We start from the raw sequence: 18,515 nt of genomic DNA, 5'->3' as shown, positions 1-18,515 counted from the left end.
CCGAAGCTTCCTTCAGCCCGCCCCTGAAAAACCGACTGATTTACTGACATTATACCTCGGTCTTTCAAGCCGACAGCTTAAGGAAGCTATCCCAAAAACATGCATGAAAAAGCAGTCACTCCAGATCTGGTGGACGGGATGTTTCTCTGCCAGAGAGAGGCTACTAGTCAGAGTAAACACCTTTCCTGACAAGAACCAGATCCCATCCTTTCCATTTCAAGAGTTTACTACACCCATCGAGGAGTTAATATCTTGAAAAGGGAGCATATGTCCAAACAAAACCAGAGGCTGAATTCAGACAATTCTTCACATCCCAACCACTTCTTGGGGTGCATTCTAGGGCCACGCCCCCCACAATTGCACCCCAGTTCCAAACTCCCAGGGGTGCAGTTGAATGCTGGACATCGGGGCTCAACCCACCCCCAATCTCCACATGAAGAAGGGGGTAGTGTGAGCCCCACTTTGCCTCTGCCCCGAATTCCCAGGGAGTTTGGGGCTGGGCATAGCTGGGTGGAACACAGCACCCAGTGAGCCCTGGGCATCATTTGATGAAGCTACACCCCTGACCCCCAGTGGGAGATCTGAAGTTGTGTCCGGGGGGCCCTGGTCCCTTCTTATGCTTCTCCCTGCCCTCTTCCTCTCTTGCAAACCAATTCTCTCCACCATTTCTACGTTTCCTCTAAATTGGAAACAGAGGACCTGAAGAATCAGGGTGTTACGGATCTTCCACAGCATGTTACGGATCCTCCAACCTGTAGTTTGTTGGAAGATCATCCGAATGAAGCCACAGGACTATCTGGCTCAGCCTCTCCACAACTCTATGGCAGTTGATTTGTAACGCCTGAAAGCGGACATGCTTCTATGGAAGATACCGGGGTCTCCAATTGCCACTGTGGGAACATGCAAAGAAACAGTCTCTTCTTTGTCTACCAAATTACTAGGACCCTTTTGGAGCGAGGCTCCTTCCGAAAGGGGCAGTCCGTGCAGTCAGCGATGAGGCCTTCCGCATGGGTTGAATTCGGGGCAAGGATTTAGACCGCCTGCTCTGCACACTGCCGCCTTCTGTGCTTGCTCACCAGGCGCGTCCCTTTCAATTAAGCACGAGGACTAGATGAGCATCGTGTTGCCTGCCCATCCTGGGGACAGACCCTCTTGTGTGGGAAGGGAATATCTGGAACGGCCTTCGTCGAGCTGAAGCCACGTCCTCCAGTCCCGGACCTCGATTGTCCTAGCACACCCGAGCCAATCCCAATTAAAACACAAGCCGCTGTTGACAACTTGGCAGTAATCTGGCCCGACTTCCTTTTGTCCAACGCTACTAGGACCCAGACTTCCCCCCCAATCCCACAGCGACTCTTCCGTGAATGACATAAAGCCAAGATCATCCATCCATCCACCCACCCACCCAGGTGGTCTTGCCCCCCACCCCATCCCAGTTCCCAGCTGGCCTGAGCAGGAATCCAAAGAGAACGCCTGGTTTCTCAGGGTGCTCTCCAAAGTCCTGATCTTGTTACCTGTAAGAGGATACCCTCGCAACACTGCGCAATAAAGTATCTGGCAAAGTCAGCTCCCTCCAGGCCTGGCTTAGCACCCCATTGGCTCACAGTCTGGACAGAAGGAAGACAGCTGAAAAGGCCATTTGGCGCTACGAAGACTGACATTGTGTGAATGAAGACCCTGGCCTAAATAAGAAAATTATAGTTCGGTAATCCCCATTCTCGGAGAGCTCAGAAGCTTGTGTACAAAGTGACATCAAGTCACAGCTGATTGAGGGCAGTTCCAACTGTACATGTTTTACGCTAGGGATAGAAGTTCCATGTGGTTGAATTTTTCTTCATTCAAAAAGCATCCCTGCTTGTAGAAAACTAGCTTCTCAAGGAGAAGGGCAACAGCCAAGCCTTGCCCCTAAGATGTTAGCTTTCTATGGGAAGGCCAGACACAGGTTGGCTGCTGAAGGACTAGGCCTCCATACATGTGGATCGGAACATCCTAGCGGGACGACGAGATAACTCATACTCATTTTTTTGAGGAAACACACAATATCTTGTTCAGAAGCTCCCAGGAGCATATTTGACTTCTTCCCTTCTCTCTCATAAATAATTGACAGCTATGCCAAAATCCCACCTGTGTGTAAGACTGGGAATTTCCCTGTGCACCTAAGAAATGCTTCTGCAGCTAGAAAGTTTGAGAAGTTTTCATTTCCACATATAAAAGAACAAACTGATGAAATTAAATTCTCTCCAATTCTCCGAGGAGCCCTCGCCCAGAACGAAAGAAAAGCGAAGGGGGCTTTCTTCTTGAACTTTTCCACCACAACAGACCTCACCAGAAGGAGCTCCAAGAAGGCAGACAGACAAGTTCATTAAGCCCAGAAGGCAGGGAAAAGAGCATCCTTGAGAGAGAAAGGAAGGAAGGACGAGCTAGACAGCTGGCCATAACATTTCAATCACTCCCTGGCACAGATGAACGGCTGGGTAGAAAGCCACCTGATTTCAAGAGCGACAAGCCTTCTCCCAAAATGCCCCCATGGCCGAGAAAGAGAACAAAACACACCTCCGCACGCCCGAAGTCCCCGTCTATCAGGGAACGGCCTGCTGGAGCGAACTGCCTGCATTCAATCAATATCAATCCTCTCGCAAGCCACAATCAGAAAAGCTTTTCGACTGCTGAGCTAGAGCTGGAGCCGGCGGCAACGAAACCCCATCATTTCCAGATGTCTCGCCTGGATTTGATGAGGGGTTTTTTGGCAGACCACCTATTATGGGCCCAAAGAAGCCCAAATATTCTCAGCCAGGTCTTACAAACTTAAGTCGAGATTATTACAGCACAGCGCAAGGCGGAAAAACTGTTCCACTGAAAGCCAGCATGGTGTAGGGGTAAAGAGAGGTGAAGAACCGGGTTTGATTCCCCACTCCTCCACACAAGCCGCGGACTCTGATCTAGGGAACCATGTTTGTCTTCCCTGCTCCTACACATGAAGCCTGCTGGGTGACTTTGGGCCAGTCACAGTTCTCTCCGAACTCTCTCACCCCCACCTGCCTCACAAAATGGGGAAAAGAAGGGAAAGGAGTTTGTAAGTTGCTTTGAGACTTCTTACGGTTGAGAAAAGTGGGGTATAAATCCATTCTTCTTTTTCTGTTCTGAATTGGGCCAAATAACTGCTTGTTCAGGGTTACCAGTTCCTAATGGAATTTGAGAAATCTGCAAGCTGGGCGGGAAAAATAGATGGCTTTCTCCTGTCTCCTCCCCCAGAATTGGCTTTCAAAGGTATACAATCCACAAATAACGCTCCTTCTTGGCTATCCTGATTAATGGATGGCAATAGACCTGTCTGCTCTTTGGCCCCTTCCGCACGTGCAGAATAATGCGCTTTCAATCCACTTGCAAGTGGATTTTGGTATTCCGCACAGCTGCAAAGTGCATTGAAAATGGTTTGAAAGTGCATTATTCTGCATGTGCGGAAGGGGCCCTTGTTTCTCTCAAGCGTGTAATATCTGCTCGGCTGGATCAGATGGGGCTAGTATAGCAACAGTCAGCCATACGCCAGCCAAGTTGCTTAAGCAGCACATACAGCAGAATATTGAAGAAGCCCCCAAATACGTAACCCAACTTACATTCATAGGTGTGGTTTCTGGCCAGGACCCTCGTCTGTTCCTTCTTCCCTGCTGCTTATTCACACAATTTCAGTGCAGCATAATGCACAGTTCATACACAGCTCTCTCCTACACCGCTGTCAAGAACCTGACCAACGTTTAGACGCCGCTGTCTGTTTCCCGCTTTCTGAAGCCCCCGGTTACTAACAACACAGAGAACCATTCATAGGTCTTGCGTGCATTTCCAGCATCCCCACCCCAGCTCTTGAGCAGTTAAGAATGCTCATCGACATTCCGTAACATCTTTGCACCTGAACTAATGGGTAGGAATGGTTTGTCTCAGGGGAGAAAACTCAGCAAGACCAGAGGTCCTCAAAGCCAACAGCGTTATAAAAACCACTTTCTGTATCTTCCTAGATCTCCTCCACGTAGCGGAAATTCCTGGGTTAAGCCTGAGAAGATTGGGATCTCAGCAGGGGATATCGCCACCCTCCAAAGCTTGGACCCTGCTCACAGAAATCTAGCTTATCAGGGAAAAGGCCAGTCTGTAAAGGAGAAACGGTATATAAATAAGAAAGGTTTGTGGTTCAGTGGCAGCGTTTAGGTTTCTATGCAAAAGAACCTGGGGTCAATTCGTAGCTGGGGCAGAGATCCAAAGCAGTCATTTTCTTCAGGAGAACTGATTTCATCTGGGGATGTGCTGTCATTCCAGGTGATCTCCAGTCAACACCTGGAGGCTGGCAACCGACTCAGCATGCTGTATCCCCAACATCTCTGCCCCAGCTAGGGACTTACCCTGGGTTCTTCTGCACAGAAACCTGAACTCTGCCACTGAGCCACAAACCCTTCCCATTTATAGACCACTTCTCCTCTACAGAGTGGCCTTTTCCCTGAGAAGCTAGATTTCTAATAGCGGGGTCCAAGCTTTGAAGCCGGCAGCAACCTCTTCTCTCTCTTTCGCTCTCAAATCGCAGGGATGGTCCAAGAAATGTAAAGCTTGGAAGGAGAGAAGAACGCATCCTCTCAAGGGAGGGGGAAAGATGCTTGGTGGGGGAAGCACAGAACACCCCTTCCCTCCAGGGACAAACATTCTGTCCAGCAAGGCATTTGTTGAGTAAACCTGGCTAGGTGGTCTAGACACTCCCTCCACAGAGAAATCAAGAAATTCCTCTCTGGGCTTTTTCCCATTTCCAAATGTCTCCCGAGAGTTTTCTTCTACATTCTTCATCCACCTGCAACCTCAGTTTTCAACAGCTCTCGTTGGATATTCTACAGTCTGGGAACGAACTGCAGGGGATGAATGGAGATGACAGGATAGACAGATGTTTCTATTTTTTTTACATTTATTCCCCACCTTTTACTGCAGTGACAGACAGATATTTCTATTTATTTACATTTATTCTCCACCCTTTGCCACAGTGTTAGACCGATCGATCAATAGATGGGTTTGGGGATGGAAGAAATGAAATCTCAGCTAGTTGAAGAAGAGGAGTTTGGATTTATACCCCACTGTTCTTTCCTGCCAGGCTTCTAAAATCCTTCCCTTCTTCTCCCCACAACAGACATCTTCTGAGGCAGGTGGAGTTGAGAGAATTTGGAAGAACTGTGACTAGCCCAAGGTCAGCCAGCAGGCTTCATGTGTAGGAGCAGGGAAACAAACCGGGTTCACCCAATTAGAGTCTGCCGCTCATGGGGAAGAGTGAGGAATCAAACCCGGTTCTCCAAATTAGAATCTGCTGTTCTTAATCACGACACCCGGCTGGCTCTCCACTTGCTCCAGGAGAACAGATCTCTGTTGACTGGTGTTGGGTATATTAATTCCAGATCTCCAGTCACCAACTGGAAACTGGCAAACTACCTTTCCAGCAGCTCCATTTGATGCAGAGAGGTCTGAATATGTTCCTTACCCCAAAAATAGCAGGCAGCGGGAGGGGGGGGGTGTTTCCCACAGGGTGGTGGCAGCGTTATGTATTTAAAACCTTTTCGGCCCACATCTGCGCATACTGGCTAAGCATACAGTTAAATAATGCAATCAACAGAGTTAAATAAAACCTGCAATAAACTCACCCATAAAACCAGGGAACGAAGCCGGCAGACTCTTATCAGAACGCCCATTGTAATAAAATCAATAGGGACCACCGCGGCAAGACAATAAATGCATATACACAGCACCAGAAAATTAAAAAACCAAATTAATAATCATTTTAAGGCCTGAGAAAATAAGTGTGCTGTTGTGCATAAAGGTTTAAGCCCTCAATAGACTTCCTTCCTTAAACAGAGGCCCTTCTAAAGTTCTAAAGTTCGGGATCATCCAGCAAGATTAATACCGGTAGCTGATTGGGGATCTCCTGTGTCAAAATGTTTAGTTTGTTGTTCAGTTTGGTGAAGAGAAGGTTATGAGGTGACATGAAAGCCATGTTTAGATATTTTAAGGGATGTCATGTCGGTGAGGAAGCAAGCTTGTTTTCTGCTGCTCCAGAGAGTATTAGGACCAGGAGAGATGGGTTCAAGGTGCAGGAAAAGAGATTCCACCTAAACATCAGAAAAAACTTCCTGACAGTCAGGGCTGTTCAACAGTGGAATGCACTACCTCGGAGTGTGGGGGAGTCTCCTTCTGTGGAGGTTTTTAAAGAGAGGCTGGATGGCCATCTATTGGGAGTGCTTTGATTGTGTGTTCCTGCAATGCAAGGGTTTGGACTTAATGGCCCTTGGGGTCTCCTCCAACTCTATGATTCTATGAAATGTACCATCCCGCCTCTCAGAACAATAATCTTCTATCCTGCCCTCTTCTCTGCAGTACTCAAGGATATGTGGATTCTCTAGAATCCACTGGCACCAGTGAGATCATCAGCAGGAAGCAGCTGGATACTCCTTGGTTTTTCCCACCATTCCGCCTGCAGGTAGACTGCCCAGGAACGCGAAGGTTCCATTCTTAATAAACACAACTAAATATCCCTAACATCGTACGTTTCAACACAATATTTGAACCACAAATGAGATGCGCAGTAGGAAGGCAGGAAGCTGTCAGGGGCCCCTCTGTTTCCCCTGGGTCCAGTTCCAGGTGGACTGCCCTTGAGCATGGAGGTTCCACTCTTGGTTATCACAGTCAATGGGAAGATCGCATCGCCTAACTGCACCCAAATGGAGATCCAACTTGCTGTGATGAATGAGATGCCCACAAGCAAACAATGGAGGTGATGCCTTCTGAGCCCCTGCACATGGAGGGTCCATTTAGCCCCCATGGCGAGGGGCTATCAAAAGAGCACAGGTCTGCTCCTGTGAGCTCTGAAATGGGACTGCTCCAAGTTTGCATTCGTTCTGCAAGGAATGGCCGGGCGCCACGTTCCGCGCCTTTGTGTGAGCGGGCAGATGTGTCAAACAACCTCCATGTGGAGGAAGAAGATTATTCAAAGTGGATTGGGAGAGCTTTAGCAATTTTCCAAACAAGATCTGAAGGCGGAGCGAATCTCCCTCGCAAGAAGGGGGGGAACGGGCAGCACCGTCTGCCAAAAAGGGCAGAGGATTTTCACTTTGAGAAGGGCACACCGAGTGCCTATTGGAGCACAACAGTATGGTGTGAAGAAGAAGAGTTTGGATTTATACCTCACCTTCCTCTCCTGTAAGGAGACTCAAGGTGGCTTAAAAGCTCCTTTCCCTTCCTCTCCCCACAACAGACCCCTTGTGAGGCAGGTGGGGCTGAGAGAGTTCAGAGAGAACTGTGACCAGCCCAAGGTCATCCAGCAGGGATGCAGGAGTGTACAAACACATCTGGTTCACCAGGTAAGCCTCAGCCACTCAGGTGGAAGAGTGGGGAATCAAACCCAGTTCTCCAGATTAGAATCCACCTGCTCTTAACCACTACACCAGTGAAGAGTGTTGGAGACCCAGGTTCGAGGCCCACTCTGCCATGGAAGATCACACCGTCTCAGCCAGACCTACCTCACAGGGTTACGGTGAACAAAAAAAAACGAGAAGCAGCTCCCCTTTGGAGGTATAAAATGAAGTCAATAAACAACAAACATGCACAGAGTTGGACTCGACAGACCCTCAACAGATCCAGTAAGCCAGATTTTGGGAAGCTTCTAGAATAAGCATTCTTTTAAGGGTTTTTTTTTTTTGTTAAATGTGCTTTGGAAACATTGGGCTCCCCCGCCCACCAGCACTGCAGTGTTCTGGCTACGAATCCAGCTGAAGGTATAGGAAACTGACATTGAGTAATCAGCGAATTTCCTCCAGATACTGGCTCCGCTCCAGCCCCGAGGCCGACGCCCTCCTGCCCCCTCATTCAAGGCTGGGAAGAGACCCAACCCTGCTCATTTCTTTTCAAGCTGGAGAATTATTTATTACCAACTTCGGGGTATTGTTTCAGGAGCATCCAGGAAAAAGCCACAACCCGATGACAACACGCACATCGCTGCGGAGTCAGATCCGGACAGCGCCTCGCTGGAAGGCTCCGCTTCCAAGCAGAAACAGAAACAAAAACAGAAAAAATGTTTTTAAAAAATCGCATTTGCTTTCCCGACCCCCAAAGACACGATTCTTTCCCTACGCTCAGTGGGAGAGACGGTTTTGCCAAGCTGGAAACCGCTGGCCAAATTACAGTGCTGCGCAGCCACCGAGGAAAAAGAGCCAGGAACCCAAATCTGCAGCTACCCTGCACTTAGATTTCAAGCTGCAATGTTAATTTAATTATTGCTTGCAAGGGAGGGGAGGGGAAGTCTGAGGGAAGTATTTTTCCAGGACGATCACAATTCTTGTTAGCGGAAAACCGTGCTCCTCTTCTGACGCCTACGGTTTGCAAATTTGCACCTCGGGGACCTCGAAAAGGTCCTAATCTGCTTTTTCGGGAGTCCCGCAGAAAGAACACAGGTAATGGTCACAAGGTTAATGAAAAGGATTAGAGAGTTGTACACCGTTACAGTCTTTAGCAGTAATAAAACAGGCTTGGCTTTCTGCGCTACCATCCGATGTTTCCACCGAAGAGACGACTAGACTTAGAGTAACGCCATTCTACGACAGAGGCGGAGACTCCATGGGGACATATGGGGTTATATGCCCTGGGCGGGCCACCATTCGGTCACGTGTTGCCCCAGCCACCATTTTCCCTCGCAACACCTCTGTTCTACGACAACCAGCTTTCACTGACCACCATAAATTTGTGGCTGGATTCGGCCAAGGTTTTATCTAGCTCGGCATCCTTCTTCCAGACAGACCCACCAGATGCCTCCAGGATTCCCCAAGCAGGGCAGGAAAGAAACTGCCTTTGCCTGTGTTGGCTTTGCCAACTGTGATTCACAGGTACAGTGCTTTTGAATGTGGGGGTTCCATTTAGCTACCACCACTAATGAGGTCTCACTGCAAAAATCAGCCAGGAGGTCTATCTAGTTCCAGTGTGAAGCTTCCAAGTGAGCGTGAAGGCACCACCTCTTTTCTGTTGTTTGGACCTTCTATCCCGAGGTATACTGCTTCTGAGCATGGAAGGTCAGTTTAGCTACAAATTACAAAAGGCATCTGGCTGGCAAGAGTCCCATGTTCTAATAAGACCGGCACTCTGTTTCCCCATTGGTGACCAATGAAATCAACTCCAGGAAGCCCGCAGAGAGAGAACAGATTTCCCTTGCTTCTGTTCTCCCATTTCTGGCTCTGGGCCACCCAAGTGTTTTATTTTTCTTCTATGGTAATGGCAGGAAAGGTTCTCCGGAAAAACAGCTTTTCCCATGCTCACAGCTCCTGGCCTGCAGGAGAACCATTTGTGTGTCCCGTGATGCATTTCCTGCCCACGTGACCCAACTCGAGGGCCGCTTCCTCCCGCACGACCCTGCCCAAAACACTCTGGTCATCCTTACAGGCTTGTCGTTCTGCTGTTGGGCACCCGTTGCTCTAAAAACCAAGCGTGTAAAAGCTTTGCCTCTGCCAAGAACAACTAAATCCTCCAAACCATAAAACACACCAATTGAGCAATTTTGCTTATCTTTGCTCCGTGTTTTTTTCCGCAGGCGTTTCCAGTTTGCATATTTCATATGCTGTGCAGTGTTATTTACTTTATTGAATGCTAAGCCTTTCATTTGCTGGTGCGATAGATGCTGTCCTCCAATCCAGAAAAGGGGGCATTTTCCCATTTGTAAATGTGAAGTTTTATAACAGGGAGCTGCTAGTGATGTTTTCCTCAAAACACTTCCCCGTATAGCCCAAATCCTAAACAAGATGCTCACGGACTGGAGGGCGGAGGCTATTTGTTTATTTTATACCCTGCTTTCTCCCCCCCGTGCCAAACGAAACCAAAAAACAGCCTACAACATTTTTCCGTCCTCTGTTTAATCCTCACAACAACCCTCCAAGACCAGCTAAGCTAAGAATCTGCATCTGGCCCAAGGTCCCCCGGTAAGCTTTTATGGAAAATTGTGGATTCTTCTCCGGCTCTCTCAAATCCTGTTTAGAGAAGAGGAGTTTGGATTTATACCTCACCTTTCACTCCTGTAAGGAGACTCAAGGTGGCTTACAAGCACCTTTCCCTTCCTCTCCCCACAACAGACACCTTGTGAGGGAGGTGGGGCTGAGAGAGTTCTGAGAGAACTGTGACTGGCCCAAGGTCACCCAGCAGGCTTCATGTGGAGGAGCAGGGAACTGAACCAGGTTCTCCAGATGGGAGTCCACCTGTCCTTAACCACTACACCATATTGGCTCTCAATTGCTTAGCTGTCAAAGGCTCCTACTAGCAACATTTTCCCCTAAATCCTTTCCTATGTGGTCCTGAATCCCAAACAAGAAGGTCATGGCCCACTAGAGGGGGGGAGACAAACCCCACAAAGATCCCTACACAAAAACAACACACACCCTTTGCTCTCCATCCTTACAAAAGGAAAGCCTTTGGCTGTAACAGCTCGAACGCGGGCTGTTTCTCTTTGCAATTCCTGGTTTTTTACCATGTGTGAACTGCGTTTTACGAGGAGGCAATAAAGATTTAGCAGCAGTGAGCCCGAGAAAGGAGATTGATGGCCCTTTGTTGTCTCAAGTAAGAGAGAAATACCGGCCCAAAGGTCTGCAACTCCCCGGTCTAACTCTTTAGCAAATGCTCACTCCTAAAAAGCCACGCAGGACTGTCCTGCAGAACCCCGAGAAAACGATCCCTTGAGAAAACCACACAGGACTTAAAGAATAATCTGAAGCAGAGAGGGAGAAAAATAGGTTTTTTTACAGAAATTGGGAGGCAGGAACTAACATTCACTTCTGGCAACTCTACCTAAAGAAGAAGAAGAGGAGGAGGGAGGGAGGAGGAGGAAGAGTAAGAGTTTGGATTTATACCCCACCTTTCTCTCCTGCAAGGAGACTCAAGCTGGCTTACATGCTCCTTTCCCTTCTTCTCCCCACAACAGACACCTGGTGAGCTCGCTTGTGATAACCCAAACGACATCCCCCCCAAATCTCCAGGTATTCTAAATTCAAAGCTTCCTACCCTACCCGGGTAAAGGTAGTCCCCTGTGCAAGCACCGGGTTATTACTGATCCATGGGGTGACTAGGCAGACCATGTTTATGGGATGGTTTGCCATTGCCTTACCCAGTTGCCTACATTTGACCCAACTCTATGATTCTCGACCTGGGGTTGGACCACCTCTATGATTCTCAACCAGTTGGACTCGAAGGCCTGAATGAACCCCTTCCAACTCTATGATTCTCAACCAGTTGGACTCGATGGCCTGTATGGCCCCTTCTAACTCTATGATTCTCAACCAGTTGGACTTGAAGGCCTGCATAAACCCCTTCCAACTCATGATTCTCAACTAGTTGGACTCGAAGGCCCGTATGGCCCCGTCCAACTCTATGATTCTCAACCAGTTGGACTTAAAGGCCTGTATGGCCCCTTCCAACTCTATGATTCTCAACCAGTTGGACTCGAAGGCCTGTATGGCCCCTTCCAACTCTATGATTCTCAACCAGTTGGACTCGATGGCCTGTATGGCCCCTTCTAACTCTATGATTCTCAAGCAGTTGGACTTGAAGGCCTGCATGAACCCCTTCCAACTCTATGATTCTCAACCAGTTGGACTCGAAGGCCTGCATGAACCCCTTCCAACTCTATGATTCTCAACCAGTTGGACTTGATGGCCTGCATGGCCCCTTCTAACTCTATGATTCTCAACCAGTTGGACTCGACGGCCTGCATGAACCCCTTCCAACTCTACAATTCTCAACCAGTTGGACTTGATGGCCTGCATGGCCCCTTCTAACTCTATGATTCTCAACCAGTTGGACTCGAAGGCCTGCATGACCCCTTCCAACTCTATGATCCTATGGTTCTCAACATGGGGTTGGATTCGATGGCCTGTATGGCCCCTTTTAACTCTATGATCCTCAACCTGGGGCTGGACTAGATGGCCTGTATGGTCCCTTCTAACTCTAGATCCCATTTTGAATTGGGGAGGGGGGAGAAATTCTGTTACAAGCTCTGTTTCGGGAAGATAATGACGTTTCACTTGGTCATCTTTCCGCTGCCTTCCAGGCGGGGCAAGCCACCAGCCAGCGCCGACTGCGGCTTTTCCACAGTCAATCCAATTTTTATGGCGGCTCCCGAGCTGGTAGTAAAAAGGTCTATAATCTGGAAGCTAATTAGAAATTTAACAGTATCCGTCTTTTCCAGCTTTCTCCTGTAGATAAGGGTCTCCTTCCTCCCCACCTCGAAATCTGTGCGGCGGCTGCGAGGAGAGACGCCATACGGCAGCTGAGCCCCGGGCTACCAGCCTCCAAAGATTCTGGGGGTTTACTTTTTGAAAAAAAAAAGAGATGTGGGCATTGAGAATCAAGGCAAAAAGCATCACAACAAATTGGGCTTATCTCAAGTCAGTTGTCCCATGGAAAAGATGCTTGTTACGAGCACGAACAAGCAAGTCCAGCATTTTTCTTTCCCACCAGCAGCACCATAATGGGCAAATAGACCAAAGAGGGATGTATCATTTCCCTTTCACTGAAACCACACTGCACTGAACACGGATACACCTTTTCTTTGGCCCCAGGAGAACGTTCAAAGCTGAGTTTTGCCAGCATCCAGTGCGAATTTAAGCGGAGGTGGGGGAAAACCACTGTGGAAAGGCCCTATTGGCTAGCGCCCATGGCCTCCTAACCACCTTCTCCCCTCCACCCCCACGACTGCCAAATTCCTGTAACTGCGCTGCAAGTCTTTCTGCCAAACGCTTATGTCTAAAGTTATCAAAAACATTTTCTTTTGTTATATCTCAAAGTGGCAGGGAGCCCATCTGGACCATGAAAAGCGGCAGAAAGCCCGGTGGCTGAATCAGCACTCAGCGTGAGCGCGAGTATTCTCGTCAGGCGCGCAGCGAAGCCAGGATCATAGCGTGAGCGAAGGACTGCAAAAGCACCGTGCCTGCGCTCAAACGGTTCTGCAAAAGCCGGCGAAAAGCAGACCTGGTTTTGACAGATCGGTGTAATTCATTCCATTTGGAAAATTGCAGGGGGAAAGGGAAGGGGGGGGGGGAGAAAAGGAGAGTGCCCCCTCCCCCCCTCCTCCTAACTTTGACAAGCTTACAGCCTTTAATTTCCTCCTTTTAAAAATGACAGGGCTGGAGCGACAGCTGCAACTTGAATTATGTACGTTAGCTGCCCTGGGCCCGGCTTCGGCCAGGGGGGGCAGGGCATTGAATCTAATAAAATTAATAAGTGCGTAATAAAATAAGAGGCATGTTACATGGGCTCTCCGTCTTGCACCGCCAAACAGCCAAGTAACAGGGGATTCACACAAATGACACCCGACTCAGCAGTCAGCTTTTCGATACAGGTAAGCCCCACCCCCCACCTTCTCCATGGCAGCAGGTGTCAACAGCAGAGCTGAGAATCTTAATGGGAAGAGGACGAAGCCCAAGAGAAATTACCAGGAGAGCTCGCTGGGCAGGCATCCAAGTGGTTCATCTTTGCTTACGGGTTGTAACAACTCCTATTAAATCAGTAACGGCACCCAGAGAAGCTGCAGTCACCCCCTGCAGGGAGTGCCAACTCGTGGCTCTGGGATTTGCAGTCTCCCTACGGGGCCTGGGCATCTTCTGGAAGCACACCTGATCTCCAGCCCGTTGGGACCAGTCGTGATTCCAGAAGATGCCCACGGAGAACAGTCCCCTGCCTCGGAGAGTGGAGTCTGTGGCCTTATACTCCCTGTTTAGGTTCTCACCTGCCCGAAACCCTGCCCTCCCCAAGCTCCAACCCCAAATCTCTGGGCGTTTCCCAACTCAGAGTTGGCAACCCTACCCTGCTCACACATGCAGGAGAATGGGTAGAAAGGGCTGCAACCCCCCTCAACCAAGTGGAGTCCAGCTCTGAGACCCGTTCCGCGCAGGCAGAACAATGCACTTTCAATCCACTTCCACAATTGTTTGCAAGTGGATTTTGCTATTTTGCACAGCTGCAAAGTGCATTGAAAGTGGATTGAAAGTGCATTATTCTGCATGTGTGGAAGGGGCCTGAAGTTCCTTGGCGCACAAAAACACAACTCCTTGCAAGTAGAAGATTAGCAAAATGCTTCTAACCCAACGTTCGTTTTCTGCTTGCATGGAGTTTTTAAAGACCGCAGGATTCCAAACTTTAATCTTCCACAATTCTCCACGGGCAGGTTGAAGTGGTTCATTCTACCAGCTCATTTCCTCCACATGTGTAATCCAGGGGTGAAGATCTATTCAGGCCAGGAGAGATGTCAACATGGCTTCTATGCCGGTCCCCCAGTTTACCTGCTTACCGACCAAATCATATTAGCTTCCCCCATGTTATAAAAACACCCGCCTGACAAAACACTTAAAGCACAGCACATCCTTCAAAAGTAAGGCCTCAGGAAGGAGGAGTAGGAGTAGGAGTTTGAATTTATACCCCACTTTCTCTCCTGTAAGGAGACTCAAGGTGGCTGACAAGCTCCTTTCTCTCCCTCTCCCCACAACAGACACCTTGTGAGGCAGGTGGGGCTGAGAGAGTTCTGAGAGAACTGTGACTGGCCCAAGAACACCCAGCAGGAATCCAGGAGTGCAGAAACCCATCAGATTCACCAGATAAGCCTCTGCCACTCAGGTGGAGGAGACTCTCTGACCAAATTCTGCAACTGAGATCAAGCCAAAACTTGCAACTTGCGTATATTGCACAAGCTGAGCAACGCGGTAACTCATTTGCTTGTTTGTATGTGTTTTTTGCCATCAAACCACAAAGCAACATATGGTGACTACATAGGGTTTTCTAGGCAAGAGACAACAGAGGCAGTTTGCCATCACTTGGCTCTGCGTAGCAACTCTGGTAATCTCACTAGTCAATGCCACATATCTGCAAGGCAGAGGGACTAGAAACTTGATCAGCTGTTTTAACATTAGAAAGCCGTTTTAACATTAGTTCCCAGAGAGATCATTATCCCTAATCCTGAACTTGGATACTGTAAACAGGGCCAATTTAGCTGTGAGCTACAGAAGGAATACAACTCGCTGGTCCCTTCTCTCTCCCTGGGCTCAGTCTGACCTTTGGTAAGTGATACGCAACACCGAGAAGCAGCGCCTAGAAATAGACGCAGGTACCGAGGGCCTAACAGAGAGGAACCGGGTGATTTATGACCGAAGGTTTATTAAATTTCAAGTGCTGATTCATAACAGCATCAAAAGGCCGGAGACGACGTTCTTTTTAATATATAAATGCAAATCAGTCGCCGTGTGCTAAAACTCAGGAGAAAAGCGGGCCTTTGAAGGAGACCAGAAAAAGTCTCCATAGTTCCAAGGCCTGGGTGTCGTCACATGTTCTCCAAAACAATCTAAATGCTAAAATTCAACAGCAGAGTCCCACTGAAAGTCCCTAACATCTGGTTGCAAAGCTCAGATCGGTTCTTCGTGTTAGTGCGCAGGGGCGAGCGACCATAGCACATGCACACTCAGGCAGATGAACAGTGAGAGTGTTCCGAAAGAGAAGGCCTGAAGTTCACCTCATCCTATTTCAATCAACAGACGTCTTGGAGAAGTCCCCATACCGGGCACCACGACAATTGTCTTTCCCTAGTTTGTTCCTAGTGCCTGATATGTTAAGGTACACTGCCTCTGAACATGGCAGCTCCATTTAACCGTTGCGGCTAATCGACTTGAACAGATTCACTCTGCATGATTGTAAAATCAGGTAAAGCTCACTTACAAATGCTATAGCTATGCATTGAGGAATGCAAATTATATCCCAGATTTCTACAATTTCTGGGCAGGTATTATGCAAATGCACTTTAACCCAGTTCTGATTCAGACATTCCCTGTCACACGTAGGCCATTCATCGTGGGGAGATGTTTTCCGAAGGTGAGGTTTAACCGCAATTCAAGGGTGCACATGGGGTACAAAAGGAAAACCTTTCTCACACTCTGTATTCCCTTGATTTTGGTTGCATACAGGTGCATGGGGGTGGGTGGGGTGTGAGCTATTTATTTACACGTTACCTACAACAACAAAGACCATTAAATCTTATGGCAAGATTCCAGGGAAGCACCAGAAGAGGTCCTGGAACTGAATCAGAGGATGCGACATTTGCACCAATCAGAGATGGAAGTCCATCTATTATGATCAAGACACTCAGAGATTCTCTTTTTGTCTCTCACAACCACCCTGCAAGGTAGGTCGGCTGAAAAAAAAGGCGATTAGCCCAAGGTCACCCAAGGCAGCATTGGGATTTGAACCCAGAACTCCTAGACTAGAATCCTGTTTACTAGAATCATAACTCCCATCAGCCTCTGTCAGCATGGCCAATTGGCCATGCTGATAGGGGCTGATGGGAATTGTAGTTCCTGAACATCTGGAGAGCCGCAGGTTCCCTACCCCTGTCCTAGACCCTAGCCTGACGCTCCAATCACTACTACCATGGACGTCACGCAGCACAGCCAGGAAAACAACCTTTGGCACGTTAGGATAAACAGAAGCTCCTCCCAAATAATTGATTTAAAATTCCAGTCCCCCTCCCCCCCCACACACACGCTTCTTGCGGAGAAACGAAGCGCTTCCTTAAACAGAGTGAAATGCATTTGTGCTTTCTTGACTGATAAGGCGACTGTTAAATATTCTATCCCTTCCCAATGTACCCCCCCCACCAAAAAAACCCACAATATGTGAGGTCCTGACACCCCGCCCCTTCAGGAAGATGGTGCTCACCCGAAAGGCCTTCAGTTTCCAAACTGGCACCGGCAGAACTGCCCAAGGGGCTCTCAGACCTCCTGCTCTGGAGAGGGGGGCTGGAGGACCCCTCCCCATTCTTCTTAGCCTTTAAGAGAGATCCCACCACACTCCACCCCAGGGAATTATCTCATCTGTGCCTATGTGGCAGGGCCCAGGGGAAAGAAAGCAGCAGCTCCTTCCAAACATCTACAGAAATGAAAAACGTTCCTGCGTCCACCTCAGTCAACAACCCTACGTTCTATGCCTTATTCTGTGGGCATAGAATAAGAGCATCAGATCAGGGGGTCCAACACCCGCCCACTGGAACAGAAAGGGTGGCCCCACTAGGAGGGCAATCCTGACGGCAGACCCCTTTCAAACGTGGGCAACCCTGGCTTCAACATGCGGAACCCCCCTTAGCTTCACCTTGGGGGTCTCCCAGTGTCATGGAGGGGTACATCTGGGGGGGCAGGGGTCTCCCAGCACGTTTCTTTGCCCCAATTCCACGGTTAAGCTCCTATCAGAGAATCTCTGGCACACACCCTCGATTCTCGCCGGAACCCATCGTGCCAGGAAGCCCGGCTAACTCCCCCAGCTTTACCCCTCTCTGAGCAATTGGCAGTCCCCTTCCCCCGCGTTAACTCCCACCCCCGCTCTTTGGCCTGATCAGAACAAACCAAGGAAGCCACCTTTTCAAGCCCAGCTTTCTGGAGTGACCCCCCCTCCCTGCCCAGGAACCAACTAACAGACGAGAAGAATCAATTTCCCCCCAATATTTGTCACTGCCAAAAAAACCACCAACACAAACAAATGCTGCAATTTGCAAGCATGCTCTGCTCATGCACCGTTTTCCCCAAAAGACAGGTGCCGGGGCGACCCACAGGGCTGGGGGTTGGCCCGCCCACCCCCTTTAATCCCCCCCCCCCGGCATATAAACATCCAGATCTCTTGCAACACACACACACCCCAGCCCTGCCAACTTACCCAAAATCCTGATCCATGGATTTGAAGAAAAATTTGTAGTTCTGCACCGGCCGGTTGCTGAGGACATTTTTGAAATCGGCCAAAGTGACTTTTTCCGGCGAGACGGGCAGTTTGACCAGGTAAGGGGTCTCCTCTTCGTCGATGTGATAGATTATTTTTGTTTCCGCCATAGGAGAAAGCAGGAGGGGGGGGGGGGGTTGGAAGGGAGGGGGGAGGGGAGAGGAAAGGCAAGGGCGGCCGGGCCCCCAGCAAGGAGGAAGAAGAAAGGGGGCAGGGTGGGGGGAGAGAGAAGAGGGGGAGCGGGGGGCCAAGTTCAAGGCTTTCAGCCCCTTTCTTTGGCTGGGCGAGCTGCGCCTCCGACCAGGAAGGGGAATCGCTGTGCGTGCTCAACGCAACCGTGGCTAGCCATGCACAGCGGGGGATCGCACGCCCCACACTGCTCTCTAGCGGACGACGCGGGGGAAAACACCTGGGCAGGGGCTGGCCGGCATGCCCCAAAAATTGGGGCAGCAAGGGGTGGGGATGGGGGGGTGTCCCCCGGCGTCCCCTTGCGCGCAGCTGGTCTCCCCAAGCGCAGGGCGCGCCCAAAGAGGCTCTCCAAAAATGAGCTTTTGGGGGTGACTGGTTGGGGCGCAAATGCTGCCCCCCCAAAGAGGGCTTTTTGGGGGGTGTCTGCTTTTGACACAAACGCCCCCCCCCGGTCGCAACGCTGCGAGGTCTCAGGCCAAAGAGGGCTTTGGGGGGGGGGCGAATTTTGGCACAAACGCCGCCCCCTTTTTTTTGCAATG

At 49.5% G+C, this 18,515-nt stretch overlaps 1 protein-coding gene across 2 annotated transcripts in view; it reads right to left on the bottom strand.

The window, feature by feature from the left end:
- Window positions 1-18,128, bottom strand: part of DVL1 (dishevelled segment polarity protein 1) — a 92,938-nt gene extending 74,810 nt beyond the window's left edge. For both annotated transcript variants that reach the window (XM_048518815.1, XM_048518814.1), the window contains exon 1: window positions 17,728-18,128. In XM_048518815.1, coding sequence (XP_048374772.1) covers window positions 17,728-17,897 — 170 coding nt within the window. In that variant the 5' untranslated portion in view covers window positions 17,898-18,128. The remainder of the gene's footprint in view (window positions 1-17,727) is intronic.
- Window positions 18,129-18,515: the final 387 nt, after the last annotated feature.

Source organism: Sphaerodactylus townsendi, linkage group LG16 (genome assembly GCF_021028975.2).
Source record: "Sphaerodactylus townsendi isolate TG3544 linkage group LG16, MPM_Stown_v2.3, whole genome shotgun sequence".
Taxonomy (NCBI): Eukaryota; Metazoa; Chordata; class Lepidosauria; order Squamata; family Sphaerodactylidae; genus Sphaerodactylus; species Sphaerodactylus townsendi.
The sequence above is the reverse complement of the archived record's forward strand: the minus strand, read 5'-3'. Positions and strand labels throughout refer to the sequence as shown.